The following is a 22,388-nucleotide window of genomic DNA, read 5'->3' on the forward strand; positions in this document are numbered from 1 at the left end:
TCCCCCCACACACAAAGCAGCACCAGTAGGGAGATTAATGTCTGATAAATATAGCACCAGGAATGTGAGAAAGGAATGAGTAAATATTGCATCAAAAAGGTATTAAAATGAAAGAAATGTATTTCCTTAATTTTCTTCTTGGTTATTCAATTCCATCTGAAGTTTACAACAGCAATAACTATTTAAAATAAAGACTATTTAGGTATTCATGTGCCTTTTACTATTAATATTCAATTCACAAAATTTAAAAAAAAAAATTAAAAGAATGCTTCTGTTCTGCCTGACAAGCAACTAATCCTTTAAGCTATGTTCATTGTTATGATCCTACTTGGAGATTCGTATTGTCTCAGTACATTGGTGGTTACATAAATGTAAGCACGCTTGGATCTCTATCATTCAGCTAGCTCGTCTTTTCATAAAGAGAATGCATTTTCTGTTACATCTGAACTTGTGTGAATGCAGCCTATCGATGAAAGGGATGCTCCCACTTTCTGCCTTTTGCTGGGGTCAGATCTAGTGAACCTAATATCATCAGATGAGTGGTTTTAAACTGGACGTATGGAAAACCTTTGGGGGAATTTCTGGAAGATTACTCCTCCATCAAATCACTCAGTGGCCAATTCCTCTTTCGGCTGCATGACGACTAACCAAATCCTACTATAAGGACATGGTGGAAACATGGCCAGTGGAGGGCAACTGTTACATGGCTAGGCATGTATAGACAGAATGACTAGATGGGAAAGTAGAGGGAGAAACCGAATTGCTGAAACAGAGCTTATAGCACAATTTTGCCCACTGGTTCATCAAAACATTTGAATGAAGGCATTAAGTGCTTGGTTTGGCTGTTCACTTGCCAGGAATGCAGATAAATGGACTGTCTTGCAATCACCTTATATACCCTGATTTCAGCTACAAAGCTTCCAGTGAGACTTTGAAGACAAGGGCTGGGGCAAAGGAGATTTTAAAAGCATAGATTTGAGGTCCTTGATCCTCCTAGAATAAGCCTCTGATGAGCTGGGCCAATAAAGTTAACACAAAGCAAACCATGTACAAATAGCAGAGACTGGATGCAATTACTTCTCAGGTTCAGTTTATCCAACTGACACATGCATGTAAGAAAAGCAAGCATTTCAAATATTTTGATACCATAGCTTGATTAGTAGCACAGATGTCCTCCATACAATAGCGACAAATTCTTGTTCCCATTTCATATGCTTATCTACACTCCAGAGACATAGCAAAATGCTACTCCATCAAGCTGCACCAAAACAGAGTGCTGTTCTGAGAATCAGAAAACGAAGCTGGACAGGATGAGAATATACTGGGGTATTCATATACAACATTGAATTCAGAGGTTTCATGCTTTTAAGTGGTGCAGACACCTCTAGCTAACTCTGTGATGAAGAATAAACAAACAAGGATTTCCACATGAAATGAAGCCAAATCCTTTCCCAACCCAACAGTCTCAACCTGACAGAACGGAGTGAGCCAACGAAAGGAGCTTTGCCATTCTAAGTATGAGTGATCAGACGCAGCACACAATGTATTTCATGGAAATCCAAATCAGAAAATACAGTGCATTACCTCAGGTAGCTTCTGCAACCGACTTCTGCAAAATTTTACTTGGGCATTATTTTACAATTTAAAAAAAGCAAAACTCCTGTGGAAGTCAGAAAATGAATTTCTGAAACTACGTTTTAGAGTTAAAGCCAGCTCTAAATTGCAGTCAGCAAAGAGCTGGTTTCTAATTCTAAACCATTTTCTGCAATTTATTATTTTTTTCTGAATACAGGTTGTTTTGCTGCAAACTGAACAGCAGAATAGAATGATTAACTGACCTGCAACAATTTTCTTTCCAGACTTTTGTAAATACCAGTTTTTTTCCTTGTCTCATCAGCCCTTATATAAATTATAATTAAGCATAGCAACAACATAACACTAAAATCTGCCAGGTCACCCTGACACCATTATTGAACAGGTCTTATTTATCATGAAGACAACATTTAAAAAGGGAAAATTATTTCAGTAAACTCTACTCGTCTGTATTACCATACTGAAACTCTCATCTGAAAGAAAATAAAGTTACAAAAAGCTGCATCATCTCACAGGGTCAGATAAAGAAAGGAGAGTGCCAGACAGATTAACAAAATGCCACTCGGGTTAGATGTCAATAGGATTAGAAGGGACTTTGGGTTGCAGCTAGCAAATACATCCACATGCCTCACAGAGGGTTCGGTGAGAAGGCACATGTCTTGTCCTGCGGAGCAGTTCCAGACCTAAGTGGGAGAAGATAAAAGCACAGACTAGAGGAGCGCAACAGGGGAAAAGTTTCAAATACATTCCTCAGTCAGAGACTAAATATAAGGAAGTGTCAGACAAGCTAAAGGAGACTCAGATCAAAATAAAAAAGCTTTTTTGTCAACTCACAGAAAGCCTACTGTGTTATTCTTAAATGCACGCCTCCATCCAAGCAACAGTGCAAAATGGACAGCTGGCTAAACCCATCCAGAAAAAAAAAATAAGCTTCTGGTGTATTTAACAGATGGTGGCACAGGTTATGAAATTGGTCTTTGCTTCAGTCTCTGAATATAATTTTTTAACATAACTGAGATACAATATTTAAATAGCCTTAAAATATTTCTCAAATGAAACAAAACGAAGCATTTATTGTAGTACATACACTTATGTTCAGAACAAAAACCATGTTTCTATAGATTATATCCTATTCCACATTTCTGCTGTCTGAGAAAAAAAATTCCATGCTCAGAAAAATGAGGAGTTTTAGGGTTACTTTCTTGTACCTCAAGCAAAAAAGTTAGAAGCCAAGCAAAAAAGCTAGGGGTGTGCCTGAATATTATATTTCTTGTTAGGAAAAAAAAACCCAAACAATAAAAAATTTCCCCTCATTCATATATCCACCAAGCTGCCCTTCTATATACACTCCTTTGGCATGTAATGCCATGCCACCACACCCAATTTTCACAGAGAAAAGAGTAATTCCATCATCTTTGTTTTACATCACAGGGTTTGGGGGGAAAGGAGATTTGTTTGTTTTAAATAACAAGTATAATTCCCTTCTATTACTTTATAAATCAAAGACTTAACCTTTTCACACGGTATAGGGAAAAGTGAAGGTATCTTCTCAGAAAACACTGGTTTATATTAGGGATTTTTCTTAAACTTGCAAATAAACATCTGTCAGTCCTGTGAACTCTTAACCAGGAAGTTCAATGCCACAAAAATCAAGCTCAACATGGGGTCAAGCTACTATTAAAAGCAGCACAGCCTCATGTCTCACCAATTTAAAACCAAAGCAAAACACAGAACATAACTGCTTAACTGCAATTCTTCACTTTAATTTTAAAAATCTAGAATATTTGTACATGTCTTAATAACAAATTTGCTCATTTACAGAGACTTGACCATTACTGAAAAAGAAATTGAACATTATTAAACTTTAAAAATTCCAATACCTATCATTGCAGATTAGGCAGTCAATTCTCCCTACCTGTGTAGCATGCTGCTGCTACAAATGTGCATGGTACTTACTTGAGAGCCAGCGTGAGTTAGGCGGGCTGACCACCTCTCTAATGCATTACATTGGGTGAAAAAGTCTCTTCTCACAAAAATTAAACCCTAAAATTTAACACTGAATAGAATATTTTGCACATTCTATTAATAGATATGTAACTATTAACCTAAAAATAATTTATTAATCATCAATCTTCAAAGAGAAGGAAAGAGAATTAAACAAAGACATACACGTGCACAGATTTGGCAATATAATGCTTTGCAAAGCATGGAAATCCAGAACTAGGTCACAGCTTTATCCTACAGATCATTTTCAGCTTAGTTTGAACAATAAAAGTCTTTTGAATAAACTGCCTGCATTCAACAATCATGATACACTCATCCACAAATAGAAACTGTATTATAAAGTGTAACAGCCCATGTATCCACAGCAGAAAATGGAGTTGAATGAATATACTTGTGGGCTGCTAGTTCTTTGCTTCCTTATACTTAAAAATGATTAAAAACAAAAAATCAGACTCTTCAGGTCAAGTGTTATTTCCAGGGTTCCAGATTTATCAATTCTACTTTGTAAATTTTTGATTGATCCCTCAGAATGAAATCTAGCCATCCAAAAGAGGCCTGCTAGAAGCACAAATGCGAAGATTAGTCCTGTCAAAGGAATGAAGACTATATTTAGATATATATCTATTTACACAGTTACCATATAAAGATTCCTCTACATTAAATTCCTCAAAACATGAAGTGTTTAAGCAAAATAAGATATAGCCTTTAAGTATGCAGAGACAAAATATGGTTAGTTTCAAGATAATCTTGAAGTAGCTTGGATATTGTTTCCTCTTTTACAAATGCTATGATTTATGCTGGAAAGGTTTCATTTATGATCATCAGATTTCTAGCGTAACTTTAGAAACAAAAAACCCCACACACAAAAAAGCCCACCACACACACAAAACTAATGTTTCAAAACTTAAATTGAGCCAGAACGAAAGTGCTAATATGAAACACAGCATAAAGGCTTCATTCAATCCATAACTCAACCTTTAGCAATACATAAGCATCAAAAGCTACCCCCCAAAATATAAATGTAAAAAGTATTTATCAAATTACAGATATGAAATTTACTCTAGTATACAATAGAAACGTTGCTAGGGCAATGATAACAAGTTTCCCTGCATTCATATCTTATATAATGCCAAAGAATCTTCATTATTTAATTATGTAAGCATACATTTTCAACCCACTCATATTCATTTCTGCTCTGAGGATATGAAATATCTTGCAGACATTTCAGGCCAAATGTCAAGAGAGACCTATCAAGCTTCAAGTAATAAGCCTCTTTCTTTTAATCTAATATATATAAAAAAAACATATCTGACTTTCTTTGCAAGACTCCATTATAAAAAATTCAGTATCATTAAAATAACATAGCATTTGTATAGACAGAATTCTTTCTCTCCTGCTCCACAAGTGTGATTACACACAGGCAAAAAACACTCCACATTTCTGCTATGAAGTTTAGAATAGACCATTCAAGTCCAACTTTATACAACGAATTACAAAGAGGATGGATAATGCACTTTCAAGGACTTCAGACAATTTTCAAAATTAACCCAGTTATGTAGAAATTTTCATTTGTTTGGTAACTTAAATTACTTTTAAATTTACTGTGATAACACGCATAAACTTCCATTTTCTTCCTTTTAACAGGTTGTGTGCAACAGCTTAGACTGGATCACTCTTGGCAAAGATCTGCAATCACACTGTACCTACTTCACCACAACAAGCAGTAGTACACCTACAACTATTCAAATTTCCATATAGTTGTAATTGGGGGAAGATCTGCTACGCTAAAAGGAAAGAAATGTATTTTGAATGCTGGAAAATTTTCTTTCTACTGCAGTGTTCACAACGGTAGATGTGAAAGTTTTCGGTAGGAAATAACAAAGCTGGTAGAACTGTGATTTACTGTAAATTAAAACATTTAATGATTTTGAAGCACTACTTAATGAATTTAAGCTAGGAAAAGACAATCTACCAAAAACCAATACGAAAGTGTTGCAAACGAGGTTTTACAAAGCCCCAACAGCTCAAAAGAATTACCTAAACATATACATCTAGTGCTATTTTTAGCCATTGGGAAGTACTCCCCCCACACAGCGCAGCTGCTCCTCCCGAAGGGCATGGGTCTCCCATAACTCATGGGTCATTGCTGCCTGCTCTCTCCGGCCATCCTGGACACATTGGCATGTGCGAACGGGCACTAAACGCCATGTTTAGGCGACTGAATCAAGTCTTTGAAGCCTTATTGCTTTAGAGCCTGTATTTGGTAACATAAGATTTGCTTTTGCCAGAAGGTGAAATAATATTTACATGGACACATCTCAATAATTTTTCCACCCAGCAAAGTAACACACGCTGCTTTTCTATCTCCATTCAGTACCAATACTGAAAATACAAATATTAAGGGATAGATTTGGATATGTTTGTGTCTGGCAGGCAGAGGAAGGGTGAGGATGTCCTTCATCAGAAACCTGTTATCCTGTGACACAAAAAACTTCATTAAATGGAATTTATCACTAAAAGTACAAAACCTATGCATGGTAAGAGCAAATTATGACTCTTTAACTGTTTCTTGCTGCCCATCGTGCTTGTACAGCAAATTACTGTCCATAAATAAGCCTGAAGGCTTTGACACTGCTATGTTCAGTGCCTGTACCTTTGTCACTGGATGGTTGTGTAATCATGATTTGCCTTCTCCCTGTGCTCCTTTCAGCTGCTACCACCACCCATCCTACAAACTGCTACAGCAGTTCAAAATGCCCACAACTGAAAGTGAATGCCATCTTTTCCAGCAACCCAGCAAGAACTATTTTGAAACAATTAAAAAAATTTCTCTTCCCTATCCCAACAGCTCCACAGACACTCTAGGGTTAGCCAATACAGCCTCCAATAGAGCACCACAAAACAACTGTTGGCTTTACCCCAAAGTTAAAGACAGAACAAAAATACAAGACTACTATATTTTAAGATTCTGAATAAGTGATTTTTGTATAGGAAATTTCAAACTCCCACAACAAAGAGCTATGGTTCTTCCTACAAAATGTATCCTATTTTTTGGAACAGGTGCAATCTGATTTTACAGGAAAAACTATTACGTGATACAAAAGACTACAGAAAACGCTGTGTTTATTCAAGTATAATTCTCTATCTTCCATTTCCTGCAAAACAAAGTCTAGTAAAAGAAAAAAAAACTTCAAAACTGTACTAATAGAGGCACTAACTACACCAATTTTCTCTCCCTCTGGTCTTCATTTCTATATGCTAAGAACTACAACTTTTTTTTTTTTTTCAGTAGAGAACAACAAAGGGGAACAAAATCACCTCCTAACCACATGTTCATTATAAATAAAATTCATAACCTAGGACACTTATTTAAGCATCAAAGTCAGGACTGATACACAGCAACAGAATCAACTGTGAAAGGCAGGAAACTATTTACCTTCACTCCACCTTATCTGGCATTAGTCAGCACTCTGAATTATTCACTTTTCGGCTTGCCTTTTTTTTTTTTTTTTTTTTTTTTTTTTTTTAAGTAGAGTTTGAAATTTACCAAGCAGCACATTTGCAGATAAAGGCACTGACTGCAAATCATTCTGTGCTCTATGGATAGGGCAAGCTGTCTTTCCTACATTTCATTTCCTAAAAAATATAAATACAGAATTTGAGGGAGATAATTTAAGAACAAAACTAAATGCCCATATCCTTGAACATCGGAAACCGCTGTGGATTTGTTTTCTTCTCCTGAGTTGCTTCAGATTTAAACTGATAGCATGCGAGTTCAAAAGTAGGAACATGAAAATTGACAGCTATATTAAGGCAATATTTGATAATGAAGTGCTCAGAATTTCAGTTTCTTTGAAAAATCAACAAAAACACTTCAGCAAAATCATGTGATTCTCAATCAATAATAAGAGTTGAAAGAAATACTAACATAGCCCTACAACAAAGCTGGTATGAAAACCAGCTTCCCGTAAAGCATTAGCCTCAAAACTTTCTTTTTACAACTCGTTAACAAATATGGTAACAACCTTTCTCCAAATGTTCTTGGGAGCATCTATCAATGTAAAAATATTTTATTGACTTTTGCATCATTTTAATTAACTCGCCGTCCACAACAAGTCTTCTGGAATAAAACCTTCACATCAGCAAAGAGCACACTAGCTTAACTGAAATGTTGGTACAGTCATGCAATATGACTACTCTGAACAACCAAGACTGACAGGCACTGAAGAGGCACCAGAGCAGAGCTGGCCAGAGAAATTTCAACAAAATTTGACTAAAATATACAACATCATTTAAACAAAACAAAAAAAAAACCCCAAGAAAATCTTGATCTGGTTTGAATTTTGTTTCTGACCGCAGTTCAAACTGTAAGATTTCATTCCCTGCAACTCTGCTGCAGAGTTATCTAGTATAACAGCATATTTAAGTGAAATTACATTCCACTATATCCATGATTTTTCATAAATAATAAGATCTTCTCTCACAGATCTTCCAAAAATAAATGGATTTTTATTAAGTACTTGTTAAGGAGACTAGTATCGCAGGAAGGCTCAAGATTAATTAAGACTTATCTTCCAAGAAAAGTTTGAGCAGTACAGGAAGGTAAGGCACCAATCCAGTCTCTGAACAATGAGGAGGTGCTGAATCAGGAGAGGGGGAAAAGCACGTGGTTCTGGAAGAACAGACAATCATGCATTTATACGACAGATGGATAAATATTGTTGAACAGTCAGGTATTTATGACTGGTTTTGCACTTCATTTTACAAGTGGAAGAGCTCCCTCTTAATGTGAGTTTTCCATGTATGACATAAATAGTGCTATGGTACATACATTTTTTGCCACTGTGAGTATGGTGTAAGATAAACTGTACTTGCTTAAAAGCCACAAATCTGTATTGAAAAAGACAACCTCAGCTTAGAAGTGCCAGGCTCTTTGTAGAGAGATTTTACACTCTTCACAGTCAATTCAGGGAAAGATACAGCTGCAGCTCTCGAGTCCATCCCCACCAATACTTTACAGATTCCCCATTAAAATCTTTCAAAGTCCTACTTACCTCCTGCAGTAAGCACAAAGGGCACATACGCTAGCATCATGCCTGCATGAGAGTGCTGGAAAAAGAAGTGTTCTGCACCTGCACTGTAGCCCTCCATAGGGATCTCCCTGGCTATCCCCAAAGCGGAAGACATGGGCACACAGGGCCCATTTTCATTCCCAGAAAAAGTGGCATGTAGGAGAAAGTTAAGAAGTCCCATCACCCCAGCTGAGGTAAGTGATGACAGTTCATTGCAAAACCGTGTGCTTCAACCCTCCTTTTTACAATGAATTTGAAAAATTGGAATTTTTGAGATCCTTGCTAGTGAAGAAGCATTAGAGCCCATCACCAGGCTCCTCTGCTACCCTATTCCGAGCACCTACACTCTTCCCCTGAACCACCTTCTACAGGACTCCCTTCTTAGTGAGAACAAACACAATTCAAAGGCAACCCTCTCTGAGCTAAAAATTTTGTAAATACCCACTGCCACCTTCACTGGAGCCCTCACCACAACCCCGCTTACTATTCACCTAGCATTCTACCCACTACAGTGGATATTTTAAACCTTCAAATAATTTTAAACACCTGTAATTTGGAAAAAAAAAAAATTACCCATTTCCAGATCTACATGAAATCCTGATTCATATGAAACTATACTGGCCAGAGGCAATAAGTAGACAGAAATCAAACACAGTTGCACTTTCTCTTTAGTAAGAGCTTCTAGTCATCTTGCCATTAGTTATGAAAACAAGATCCTCAAGATAAAGTCAAATTTCTCAGTAACAAGCTGTTCTCTTGGTGCCAGATCTGACGCATTGTACCGTAAAACCCCAGTCTTGTGTCTAGATGACAAGAAATCTTTTTAAATTTTTTTTTAGATAAAAGCTTCCCTTCCTTTGTACTTGAGCTTGAAGTGAACTAGCATTGAGCTGACATCACATAAAATACTTACCACATCTTTAGATTATAAAGGTGGTCTTTAAAATAGCTTTTCTTGGAAATCCATAGCATGAAGAATACACATTACAGCACATTTTGGTACAAAATCTTTGAATACTCAAGTCAAACAATCCCTATAAATTTTTATGGCCAAAGGTAACATGCCAGACAAACCCCACCTTACAAACATGGAGTTCCTGACCGGAGATACAGTCAAACTAGAATGACTCCAAGAAATATTACCACGACCTTTGCACAACAGGGAAAGCAATGCCTCTCCTTAGGTGTTCACAAGAACAGCTAAACCACAGATTCCAGTGTCCCAACCACAGTAACCAGTGCAAGGCTGACCTCAGGCAGGGATTTACCTGCAGCACTACCCACGCCGAGCAACTATCGGGGGGTTGAGGTGGGGGGGAGCTACAGCATGCACATGATGCCACACCACAATTAGTCCTGCTTAATATAGGACATTGCAGTCCAACAGTTAAAATCCAGAAAATTAACACAAGTAAAAACTTAGGAAGTCCTCATAAGAGAGAGCACACAACTCTATTGAGAGAACAGCTTTTTAATTATTCTCATAAACATACAGTAATACATCCTCATCACCACTTATGTGCTGTAATATGGGTATTGAAGTTATTAATTTTGTGTGTGATTTCATGTTAATTTCATTATTACTCCATCATATGGAGTTAGTGAATAGGTATTTATTCCCCTCACTTAAAATCTTTTAATAAAGCTTTCTGAAAGTTTGGGGTTTATTGCCAAAAATAGCTATATAAGTATGTAAAGTATAAATCACTAAAACATGCAAGTCCAATAAAGTTTGTTTCCATCACAGATCAATAACCTGGATTCAGAAGTGAGAGCTAAGCTTTCCCTATCACACCACACAGCTGTTACAATGTGTAACTTGTTTGCACAGATTAAAAGTATCTTCATTCACAGGCAAAATGACATAAATATTCAGATTTAATATGCCGTAAGTAACGTGTTGTGCATCAAATACAAGCACAGAACACTATTCCAAGAATTAAGTTTGATATTCATGTTACTGCCCATACAAATATGAATTCTATAATTAAAAAAAAATATAAAATTCTGCAACTAGGTATTTCAGGCTTTAAAAGCATGCAAAGGCTTCTAGTTAGTCCCTTATAGTATATAAAAGATAAGCATGTCTGAAAAATGTTAGACAGTATTTAATCTTAAAAGAAATACTGAAAAGGACCGCTATTTTAGAAGACTTATTTTATAGTAATATAACTTATAATAACTTTCCTGAGGCTTACTAGCGTATGCCACATTATTCACATGGCACTATATTCATGGCATATACTCACTGGCACTAATCTACCTTTAAGAAGAGAATCCTAAATTTACACCCCCAGCTACAAAAGACTTTTGACTAACACTGCACTTCACTATTTCATCACTACTCCATTATTTCTCTATATTAAAAACATATGTCAGATTCCAGAGACAGATTAAGTAGTACCATCTAGAATATATGTTAAGTATCAGAAACAGATTATGGTGATGTGGATCTCTGCCAGACCACAAAGCATTACCATATCATAACTCCACCAAGGAGATACCAACCAATGCTACAGTATATGACTTTGAAGTACTACTCTTTTTGAGATGAAACACATCATTCTTTGCGATCTCTGAAAGAAAAACACATTTAGTTTCCTTGTGTTCATTTTTAAATTGGTACTACACTTTTATCAAGTGCTTGAGAGAATTTCTTATGCAACATGAAACAGTGAATATTGCATAATGAAGATCACAGAAAAGCTTCCAGAGGAGCTCAGGACCACCCTTAAAAAAAACAAAACGCAAAAAGCAAGGAGCTAAGCTTTCATTCCCATCCAAACTGCCAATAGATTCACAGATTAAAATCCAGATCCTCAGCTGCAGCTAGAGAGCACTCCAGGATAAGACCACCTTTGTTTCTCAGCAGTGGTCCAAACCATTGACATAAATTAGATTAGCCTAAACGGTAATCTGTGCCAGCTCTCAAGAGAAACCGAAACCATCACAGTACGTAGACACCAACACAAACATTTCCAGATTGCATCTCTGTGCTGTTGAACGCGAAGTACCATTTTGGTACCTACATCCCACTAAGGCATAGATTCATTTTTTGGTAGTAGAACAAACCTACCAAATTCCTAGGCGGAATCTCTGTTTTCACTTGGTTAATTTATATGGGATACCTAAAACTCAAGGAGTTTCTTGCTTGTTTCTGTCTCCATAATGACAGTATCATGGAGTAAAGTCTCAGCTAAACTCTGCCACAAACTTTCCATTTAACTCTAAACTGAATCTCCCAAATAATTTTAAGTAAAAAACCAAACCAAAACAAACCCATACCCACAAATGTAATCCTGTCACTGGCAAGCTATTTTCAAATTTCTTTACAGAAAGTAGAAAAAACTACAAGACGCTGATGGCAGTGTCACTGTTGTGTAATCTGCCAAATCTTCATTGTACACAAGTTCCTATTTGTGGAAAATACACACTACGTTTGTTTTTTTTAATCAGATTTCAATGTACTTGCAGAGTCTTAATACAAATCGAGAGATTGCCTTCACTGTGGATGGTTTACAAGCAGCAACAAATTCATCCGCTGTCAAGGACCTAAACACAATCTCAGTTAGTAACCGCAAAATACACCAGATTTCCACAAATACGTAAGAGTACTCAGCTGCAACAACATTTAAGTATTTCTGCAGAACTATACTTTTGAGGCCCAGCTGACCTACAAGTAAGAAGGTCTTACCTTTTTCTTTAAGTGTTACTCTCAAAAATAAATAGACCTCCTAAACAATTTTCTCTACTTTCTTAGAAAGCGTGTTAGCAACTTTTCTCCCCCCTCAAATTTCTTTTCAGATACAAAAAACCATAGTATTGAAGTGCATAATGCTATTTGCAGAACTTCAACTGATGTCTCAGCAACCTTTTTTTTTTTTTTAAATAAATCTTGCGGGGTGTTGATTCTTCATTCTTTTCTTCCCTCAGTATTTCCTCACTATCATTGCTTGCAACACTTAGTGGTACATCTGTGAATTTAAATTTGTCTGGAGGTATACCAAGTGAAAAATGTTCCAGTCATTGCTTTAAGATGTTCTGCAACATATGTATAACAGAAGCCGTCAAAAATTGAAGGCTGTCCTAGCAGAATTTACAGGGTAATTTTTAACAATAGCTGAATTTCAAAAGACAGACTTCTAAATTATGTTAAAACTGATAAAGAGCTGGGGTCTCAGAGTTTAGATTTGATGTGAGAACAATGACATTAAAATTTCTCACTGACATTCTGCTCATTTTCAATAGCTTCTAAAATGAAAGCAGTACACTCAGTCATATCCCTCTAATAATTATGGTGAGCTAAAGTTTACGCATGCAAAACTGTGGCAGGGAAGGCTTGCTACTTCAGTAGGCTCAATTAATTGCTGCAAAAACAGACTTAACATGGAAAGGAGTACTGATCAGCAGCTCTGCCTTTCACCAATTAGAATGAGAAATAACCAAGTTAGTGGATCCAATACTGTACAAAGAAAAGATTGAAAATAAGCTGTACTATCTCTTTTACATAAAACCACAAGAATGATTAGTCACATTCCAGATATTTCTGGATTCCTGCAAGCTAGAGTAGCACTCACAGGCTGAGTCAGAACTGAGCACTCCATTCTGCTGAGTATTGCATAAGCATATATAGAGACATCACCAAAAGTTTACATTCTGACTTTTACTGAGAAACAAAGCTGACTGACCAGAAATATAAAACAAGTAAATCCCACTTACTGTATATACCATGACCATGGCTTTCAACATGAAGAGAAGCTGTACTTAGGAAGAACTCTCAGTTAAAAACAGAAAAGCATGCCCTTAGTCATTTTGTTTACAGTATCATAAAAGTATTGCTTACCAAGTCTGCTGCAAGGACCACACTCAGACAGGCTAATTTCCTACTACAGCACTTAAGCCAAGTCAAGGAAGAGAGCTGTGGGCCTTGAATGTTATAAAATTTAAGTTTAGATATGCACGAACAGCAGTCACAAGCTCCAAGGTGAAATACAGACTACCGGTACCTGAAGTTGTCCCTAATTCCACAACTGAGAGCTGCAACTTTTCCCCATTCAAGTCCTGACTGAGCTGTCCAGTTCCCACAGATGACGTCTGGCAATTTTTTAACGTGCAGAATTCAATGTTCCTGCTGTAGAGGTGATCATTTTGCTACACTCAGATACTAAGCATTCGTTTTCTCTCTCTCTCAGCACTGCTGGAACCTGTCAGCAGCTACTGCTGGCTTCCCAGCATTCCCAACAAGGGAGGAGTTAAACGTCCTTCAGCACACATCCCCTCCCGTATTTCATGGAAGTAGACAACAAAAGTAGAGGAACACCAATTCAGGTAACAACAACAAGGGTGGGTGGCAGGAAGGAAGAAACAGTTTATACTGCCAGCCTACGCTTCCACTGAAGTACAGTGCTGCACCAAGGCCCAGCATAAATATCAATCATTATCTCATCCACAGGTTACAGCTGTTCATCCCCGAAGAAAATTAGATGAAGGACATGCAAACATTGTTTCAGAGTATGTTTAATGTGTTAGGATGCTGTGGAACTTCCACTACAGTGTCATACATAAAAATGCCAGTCATTACCAAGATATTTCTTTTTGCTTGTTAGATAAATAGGTAAGACATTTTTCAATCTGTGGAAGAGAAAAGGTGGGTGGGTGGGTGAAATGGTAAATACAAATCATTTTGAAGTATACCCAAATACATACATTCAACATCAGCTTTGACAAGTTATCCCTGGTCACTGTTGCAGATAATGGAGAAGGAGGTTCTTCATCTCGTTACAAGAAACACTGCAATATGCTACAAAGGCTGGCTCAATATATAAGGATTCAGGAAGGAGCTTCTTCAATCTCTTCTTTCTAACACAGAACCCACCAATTCCTTCTCCAAAAGGAGGCAAAAAACCCAAAACAAAACACTGAGAATGACAAAGGATAGGATACTCCTATCTGTTACAATCAGCAAACAATAGTGAAAAATCAAAAAAGGGAAGGAAAAAACATCCATACAGAAAAACCTGATAAGCTATTTTTATCTTAGAATCTAATGGATTAGAACTGTCAACATGAGGGGCGGGGGGTGGGGTACAAAAATACAGAGAAATAATTAGACCTTTATTATAAAAAAAAACTTAAGGGACTAACTTATGACTATGTGCACAAAGGCTACTAGGAATACAATAATTTTCAAAACGAGGAAAAAGGATCTACTGAAGGCAAAAGGAAAAGCAGTTAAAATAGAAGAACAGAGATGCATGACTTCTTACATTTTGTTCTGATACATTAAAATGCTATGAGTGAATAAGGTGTTTTCTTTCTATGTTCCAAGCGTATTATAATGATACTGCACTTATTATTCTTAAATAAAGGAACTGTTTAGACCGAATGATGGACAACAAAACTCAACTGCCATACAACCAGCTACTCCTTTGAGTCCCTCCGGTCTGAATCTTATTGCTGGATGCCAAGATTCTCCTACTGATGTAGCATCAGTTACATGTCCACCCTTTTCCCCCGTTAGCTACCATTAATATGTATTAAAAAGGAAGTCCTTATATATGTTAAGCTATTCATCACCATTCTATACTACAGTTCCTAAAAAAGAACACACACATACACATTTCCACTAAAGATGCTGACACTAACGAGGCACGAACTGAGCAGGGTTTCTATTTGTTATTCTTCTTCTACCCATTGCCCCCTTCTAACATTGTCCCTGTATACAAGTGTTTTAGACCATAGACTCCATCCTCTTGCATGTCTGCAAATGCTTCGCACCAAACGTTCAGTTTCATTAAAAATAATCTTTCCCATACTACCTGCATCTCTTAAGTACAGCACATGGATTCAATAGCTGTACATAATAAAGTTGAAAACCTTTAACTGTTTGATAGATTTCAGTGTTCTGCTGTTTATCAAATGCCAAAAACCCCCCACCAAAACAAAACAAAAAAAGAAAAAAAACACCATGGGCCAAAAGCATCACTCTCGATTACTACTCAGACAGAAAAAGAATTTGATATCCTAGAGGTGATGCAAAGAACTGCCCAGGAAGAAAGTGCTGGCAGAGGCTTTTTGTACCTACATAAAACGCACCAATACAGGAAACGGTGGACACTGTAATAGTTTTCAGTCATACGGGCCCCTTACTGTGAACTTCTAAGACCCCTAAAGAATTTTATCTGTAAGGAGAAGTATCATAGGCACACAGAATACAGAGACACAGCTTCCCAGATTCTTGTGATAACTCCACTGAAACAAAGGGGATTATTCAATTGAGTAATAACTTCTGGACTGATGGTAGGATTTTCATAGCTTGTTTTAAAATAGTCAGCCACAGTGTTTAAACAAATAGCAAACCATTTTCATTTGGTCTACTCAAAAAAACAGTGTGATTAACTTCACAAGTCCATAAACCACCTCATGTCTCTTTATTACTACAAAAGAAATACAACTTGCAAACAGCCCTGCTGTTATTCACAGTCAAACTCTAGCTGCTACCAAATGGTAAAACTGATAAATTACCTGATGAAATTATTGAACATATTCAGAGATGCCCTGTTGCCACTACAATCGCCAGTACTTATGTGAAAAATTAAAAAAAATTGGGCTCTAGATATGCAGTATAGTCTTCAAGCACTGCCCCATACATGTCTAGTCCTAATTAAGTTAATCAAACTACTCAAGTAGAAAGGTCAATATTAGCAGGTTTCATTCCATGAGTGGAGTTTTAACCTGGAAGTAGCACACATTGCTAAGGAATAATGCACCACAAACTTACAATACCCGGAATGTGGTGTGTCACTGTCCAATTTATTAGTGGAATGCAAATGATAAAGTACTGTGTTAATTATTTAAGAAGTTATGTTGAAATGGTTAGGTGGTAAAATCTGTAGTTCTGGAAAGAAGTCAACTAAATGTCAGAGAAAAGGAGGCTGGATCAAATTATGCCTACATACAAGTACAAAGCTTACTGAAGATTTGATAATTTACTATGAATTTATGTATAGCAGATACTTCTCAAAGGTGGGACAGGAAGACAAATTAACACATTTTTAAGAAGCAGCAATTATAATAGTTTTATTATTATTATGAGATGGTTTACGAATCTGACATAAACAGTTTGAAACAATTATTATAATACTTAAGTAATTCATAGCAGATTTACTAAGTCTGATGGAGTCTTCGTAACATGACACTCCATCACACTGATGCCAACTCCTACAGAAATGGGAAATCTTTTTTTTGTAAATGGAAATTACACAGTGGGTGGATAAGAGAAATGCAAACTGCAAAATCCTACACTAAATAAAAACATATATAAACAAGGTCACAGCCTGGTAAGTGCTCCTCTTCAAAGAGCAATCAAATAACAATCCCATTTTCTTTCCTGAACAAGCTCCTTTGAAAGATGGTGACAAAAGGAGACCCAAAATGAGTTATCAAGTGCTCTTTTTACAAAGTAATATTTACTAGCTGTATTTAATAACTTGAATTTCTACAACACACTTCAAACTTTCAGAGAGAAACTGCAGCTAATAATGCAGAAACTCAACAAAACGATCCTAAAACAGACCAGAATATGTCTATTTATTCAGTTAAATTCTACCCACATTGGTAACATCTTCATTCAAATGTTTTTGTAATGACTCAGTATTTAAACATCACTATGTATAACAAGCTTCTTCCTGATTTGAAGAAACAGAGCATCGCTAGGCCTAGCTATCCCTGTCAGTGGTATTCTCATTACATCATAATAACAGAAGGAAATAGTTTTCATAGAAACAAAATAGTATTTTACCTGTCTTAAAATTCGTATATTTTGTATAGAATGTCAAACGTCAAACATTCATATATTTTGTATGAAATGTCAAATGTCGAACATTTGTATATTTTGTATAAAATGTCAAACATTCGTATATTTTGTACAAAATGTCAAGCGTCAAACATTACAAGCCTAGTGGCAGCATCATGATTCCCAGGCAGGCAGGCAGGCAGGACCTAGAAGTAGTGTGGAGGTGGCAGTGCACTCAGCCCAGGGTGAGAGGGAAGAGGAGTGCTTCATGTCACCGTCAAGGGACTCCTCCAGGCAATTTAAAAAGCAGCACTAAGAGATTTGCATCTAACCCTCCACAGCTAAGGAGAGGATTTCTGTGATATAATGCTAGACGGACACGCGCAAGCGAGAAGGGGGTTCAGAGTACTCTAACAGCCAGAGAGACCCTAAAAAGAAATACATGAAAACTGATAGTTGAAAGGATTTAAAGTCAGAGGCAATAGTCTCCTCATCACCCTTTTCATCCAGGGGGCAAAATTTATTTATAATATTCAAGAAAGGTGGGGGCGGGGGGTGAGCTTAAAACCATGTTTGATCATCCTCTATATCTTACTGTTTCTGCTTTTTTGGCAGAATTCACTCATTTTTACTTTCAGTGTTTCCTTCACAGCTTTTGTACTGCAGTCAGCAACTAAAGGATACCATTATTTCAATAGCCCATTTGTCATACATATGCACCATTAATCGTCTATCGATGGCTGAAACAAGGGCTACTCGGTTTTATTGTTATCACTACCGGGGCAGGATTTACTCGCAAAACAGAACTTCATCCTGAAAGAAAAAAAAAAAAGCATCTACAAGCCTGCTGCTTTTAGGAAAAAAGTACCTTTAAATGTGAACAGTCGTGGGGAGATACGTGAAAATATTCTGCCGTAAGAATAAAGAACTAACATATCAAACTGCAGCCACAACTTTTTTTTCCATTTAAGTGATTTATGGAAATATATACAAATGGGGAAGGTCGTGCTGAACGAAAGATTACCTAGCAGACCTGATTCACCCTCCCTCCTCATGCCTTGCTATACCTTCCTATTTTAAATGTACCGAGCCCAGTATCCAATACAGGCTGAAGTACAGTCCGCCATAAGAAGTACTAGGAGTGCCCTTGAAAAACGTCCAGATTGCAGCTAGTGCACAAAGGACCTCGCTATGTAAATAAATGCATGAGAATTTCTCTCTCGCTCTTGACCCGGCAGCAAGTGAAGAGATTAACTTCCCATCCCCATCGGAAGACAAAGCGTCGGTAAGAAACATGCGAAGTTTCAGAGAAGAAAAGGAAGAAGGCTGAGACTAAATTTCAGCTGGTTTAGAAAGGAAAAAAAAAAAAAAAGAGAGCGAGAGAAACGGCTTGTTTAAATCACTCTGAATGTTCTACTTCGTAGTTCTCTTCCCCCAAAAAATGCTCGGCAGAGCTGAACAGCAGTGCTACACGAAATAAACAGGAGCAGTCAGATATTAATTACCATAGGTAAGAGAAAGCAGACATCCCCCCTTGCCTTGCTACACAGAAGGCGACGCTGCAGATTTCCCATTCCGCTACCAAACAGCAAAGCAGAACCAGCATCTGAGGCGGGGGGGGGGAGGGGGGGAGTATTAACTGGGAACTTTTTGTTCCTTAAATATGTGACCGAGATCTTTTTTTTTTTCTTTCTTCCCATGCCCCTCTTCTTTCCATCTTCTCTGCCAAAACAGGCAGAAATAAACGTTATTCCATAATAATACTATTAAATAAGGAGTACAAGACTTACCATATCAGCTGGAACGCTGCTGGACATCTTGATGTTACCCTAATGGCTTAAAATCAACTTAAAAAAAAAAAAAAAAAAGCACCAAGAACAGCCCGCCGGAGATGTTCAAGAAGCAAAACCGGTGTCAGTGTCGGAGGCAGCAACTTCCACGTCTCCTACGAAAAAGAGGTGCCCGATGTGCAGCAGGGAAAGCGGCGGGCTGAGGAGAAATATCCAGGGGCAAGCGGTGCCGGGGCTGTACCGGAGGAGCCAGCGGGAGACCAGAGATGGCAGCAGATCCCTGTCAGCAGCGGCGGCAGCAGCACCAGCGGTGCCAGGTAGACCAGGCAGGACTACACCGCCACATGAGCTGCGTGCGGGCTTTTTCCCCCCTCTCTCCCTCTTCCTTCTCTCCCAGCCTTGACAAATGACGACGGGATGATTCACGGGATAATGGTGCGTCCAAGTCACCTCCTCAGTCAGCGCAGGCGACCCGGGCGCGCAGGCAGGCAGGACCTCGCTCCTGCCCTCGGCGGCGGGGCAGGGAGGCGGGAGGGCCGGGGTGGGCCCGGGGCCGCTGGGGAGGACGCCGGGCTTCGGCACTCCCTAGGCGGTGTGCGACATTCAACAGGGTCTGGCGGGGAGACGGGCCGGGGAGGGCTGCCTGAGGGGCGGCCGGAGGGGAAAGCCCTCCCCCGCAGCGCTCCGGCGGCGACAGCACTCGGCGGGGGCCGGGGGGGCGTTCAACGGCGGCCGCCTCCCGCAGCCTCAGGTCTCCGCTCGCATCGCCGCCGCCGCCGCCTACTCAGCCCGCCCTCCCCCCCTCCCTCCCCCGCCTCGTCCTCCGGCGGCTCCGGGCACCCCCCCTCCCCCGCGGGCCGCGCTGGCCGCGCCGCCTCGCCCCGCTGCGAGCCGGAGGTGCCGGTCCTCAGCGCGATCCTCGCCCGCAGCCGCCCCCTGTCATCTTCGGCTCAAACCAACATGGCGTCTGCCGAGCCGAGAAAGGGGACACGGCAGGGGAGAGACGGACCCCCTCCCCCTCCCCCTCTCCCTCCTCCTTCCCTCCCCCACCCCCCCACTCCCGCCGCGTCACGCGCCGCCACCCCGCGCGGCACCATGGGGCTTGTAGGCTGCCGAGGGGAGCGGGGCGGTGCCAGCCTGGCCCCGCCCCTTCGCAGCCCCGCCCCATCGCGCCGCAGCCCCGCCCCCGCTCCTCAGCAACCGTTGCTAGGGCGGGGAAGCGGCCCGCCGCGGTGCGGGGCCTTCCTCCGCCGGGCCCCGGGGCCCCTCGTCTCGTCCCGCCCCGCCTTGCGGTGGCGGCGGGCAGAGGACGGTGGCGCACCGTGGGGTCCGCGGGGCACCGCCGGGGCCTCGGCGCCGCTTCCCCGCCCGGGCGGCAGAGACACACACACCGCCCCCCCCCCGCCCCACCGCCGCCCGGGCAAATACCACATAAACCGTCGTTGTCCCGAGGGCTGCTGCAGCTTCCTCAGGGCATTTGGGGCTCCCCTTGCAGCCCTTTCTCCATCGATCGCGTTCCCAGCGTGTGGGCCTGTGCTGTACTCTTGGTCGGCTTCCAAATAAAAAAGGAAATTTTTATGTTATTGGTTTTCTTTTTTTTGCACCCCAGGGCCACAAGTCTGGGCCTGTACATCATTTCTTTGTATTTCTCATTTCTTACATTATTTTTTAGAGTTTGAAATATCCTTGTTCTATTTTTTTTTTCAAACTGTGTAGTTTTATTAATGAAAAAAGCTCCTGTAAGAAAGATTAACGGTGAAAATGATGACTTCCAACTTGGAAGCATCTGGAGAAAGGGCACTTAGCATGTAAAATGCCCCCTTCAGAAGCCATCCCACTCCCCGAAGAGCTTTGCGTTTGTTATGGATCCACGTTCTCTGAAATGGTGTGTGTAACGGGTATTTTATTCCTTATTCCAGGCTGCTCCCAGATACCAGCATTCAACAAAGAAAGACTGTGCCTGGTGAAAAATGCATCCCCCCTCGAAGACGCAAAAAAATCCTACGCAAGGTGCAGATCTATTGAAGAAATGAGTAGGCCTTTTGAGAGGGGTATGGAGAGACACATTCATATGCCGTTACCGTAAAACTGTCCAAGAAAAAAAAATTCAAGAAAATCAAGCAGATGGAGCTTGTGACAGATGCAGCCTGGTTCCTTCGGGGACAGACCTCATGTAAAACCACAGGAAATTAAGACAGGGTTGTTCCCTTTAATACTAAAAGTTTGAGGCTGCCTTTCCTCTTTAGGACTTCATGCAGCAAAGGCAACCCCTGCCAAGACACCGTCCCTTGCAGAGGTTATAATTATTTTCTTTATACCCTGCTCCAAAATAGCACAAAGCTACCAACTTCAGAAGACAGGTTTGACAGCAAGCAGCCCTGTCTGATGCCTGGGAGAAGAGTTGGGGGCCAGCAGAAGTGGCCCCACACGCACGGCCTTTGTGAGGATCCTGTGCTGTCACACGTTGTGTGACTTTAGGCACGTCACTCCCTCCCTTGTCAGCCTAATTTGCTTAGATGGTACATTTTTGGGAGGCAGTGACTGGGGCATCTCTCACAGGAGGAGAGGCTGAGAGCTGGGACTGTTCGCCCCCAGGACGAGAGGTCTTGGAAGGCAAGTGCCCTCAGTGCAAGCGCCCAGTGGGAGGGAATGAAGAAGAGGGAGCCAGGTTCTTCTCAGTGGTGCCCACTGACAGAACGAGGCAATGGGGACAAGATAAAAACCAGTAAATTAAATCTGAACATGAGAAAAGACTTTTTTTTACTGTGAGGGTGACCGAACACTGGCACAGGTTGCCCAGAGAGGTTGTGGAGCCTCTGTCTGTGGAGATACTCAAAACCCAACTGGACATGGTCATGGACAACCTGCACTGGCTGACCCTGCTTGAGCAAGGGGTTGGACTAGATGACCTCCAGAGGTCACTTCCGACCCGAATGATGCTATGACTGTGACTCTCCTCTGATAAATGTTTTTATGGTACCTTATATCATCATCTCCAATCTCAGTCAGGTCTTCTAGCCACCAATGGGATAAAAAGGCTTGTGTCTGTGGGAGTAATAGCAAATTGTTGAAGCATCGCTTACTTTTTCTCCAATTGGGTATACTTGAGGGACAGAGAAAATGCAAGGGTTCCTC

General features: G+C 40.0%; 1 protein-coding gene across 1 annotated transcript in view; it reads right to left on the bottom strand.

Moving 5' to 3' along the window:
• Positions 1-19,960, bottom strand: part of UBL3 (ubiquitin like 3) — a 58,760-nt gene extending 38,800 nt beyond the window's left edge. Inside the window, exon 1 of the mRNA XM_050915000.1 lies at positions 19,254-19,960. Within this exon, the coding sequence (XP_050770957.1) occupies positions 19,254-19,280 (27 nt within the window). The 5' untranslated portion in view covers positions 19,281-19,960. The remainder of the gene's footprint in view (positions 1-19,253) is intronic.
• Between the last annotated feature and the right edge of the window lie 2,428 nt (positions 19,961-22,388).

Source organism: Gymnogyps californianus, chromosome 1 (genome assembly GCF_018139145.2).
Source record: "Gymnogyps californianus isolate 813 chromosome 1, ASM1813914v2, whole genome shotgun sequence".
NCBI lineage: Eukaryota > Metazoa > Chordata > Aves > Accipitriformes > Cathartidae > Gymnogyps > Gymnogyps californianus.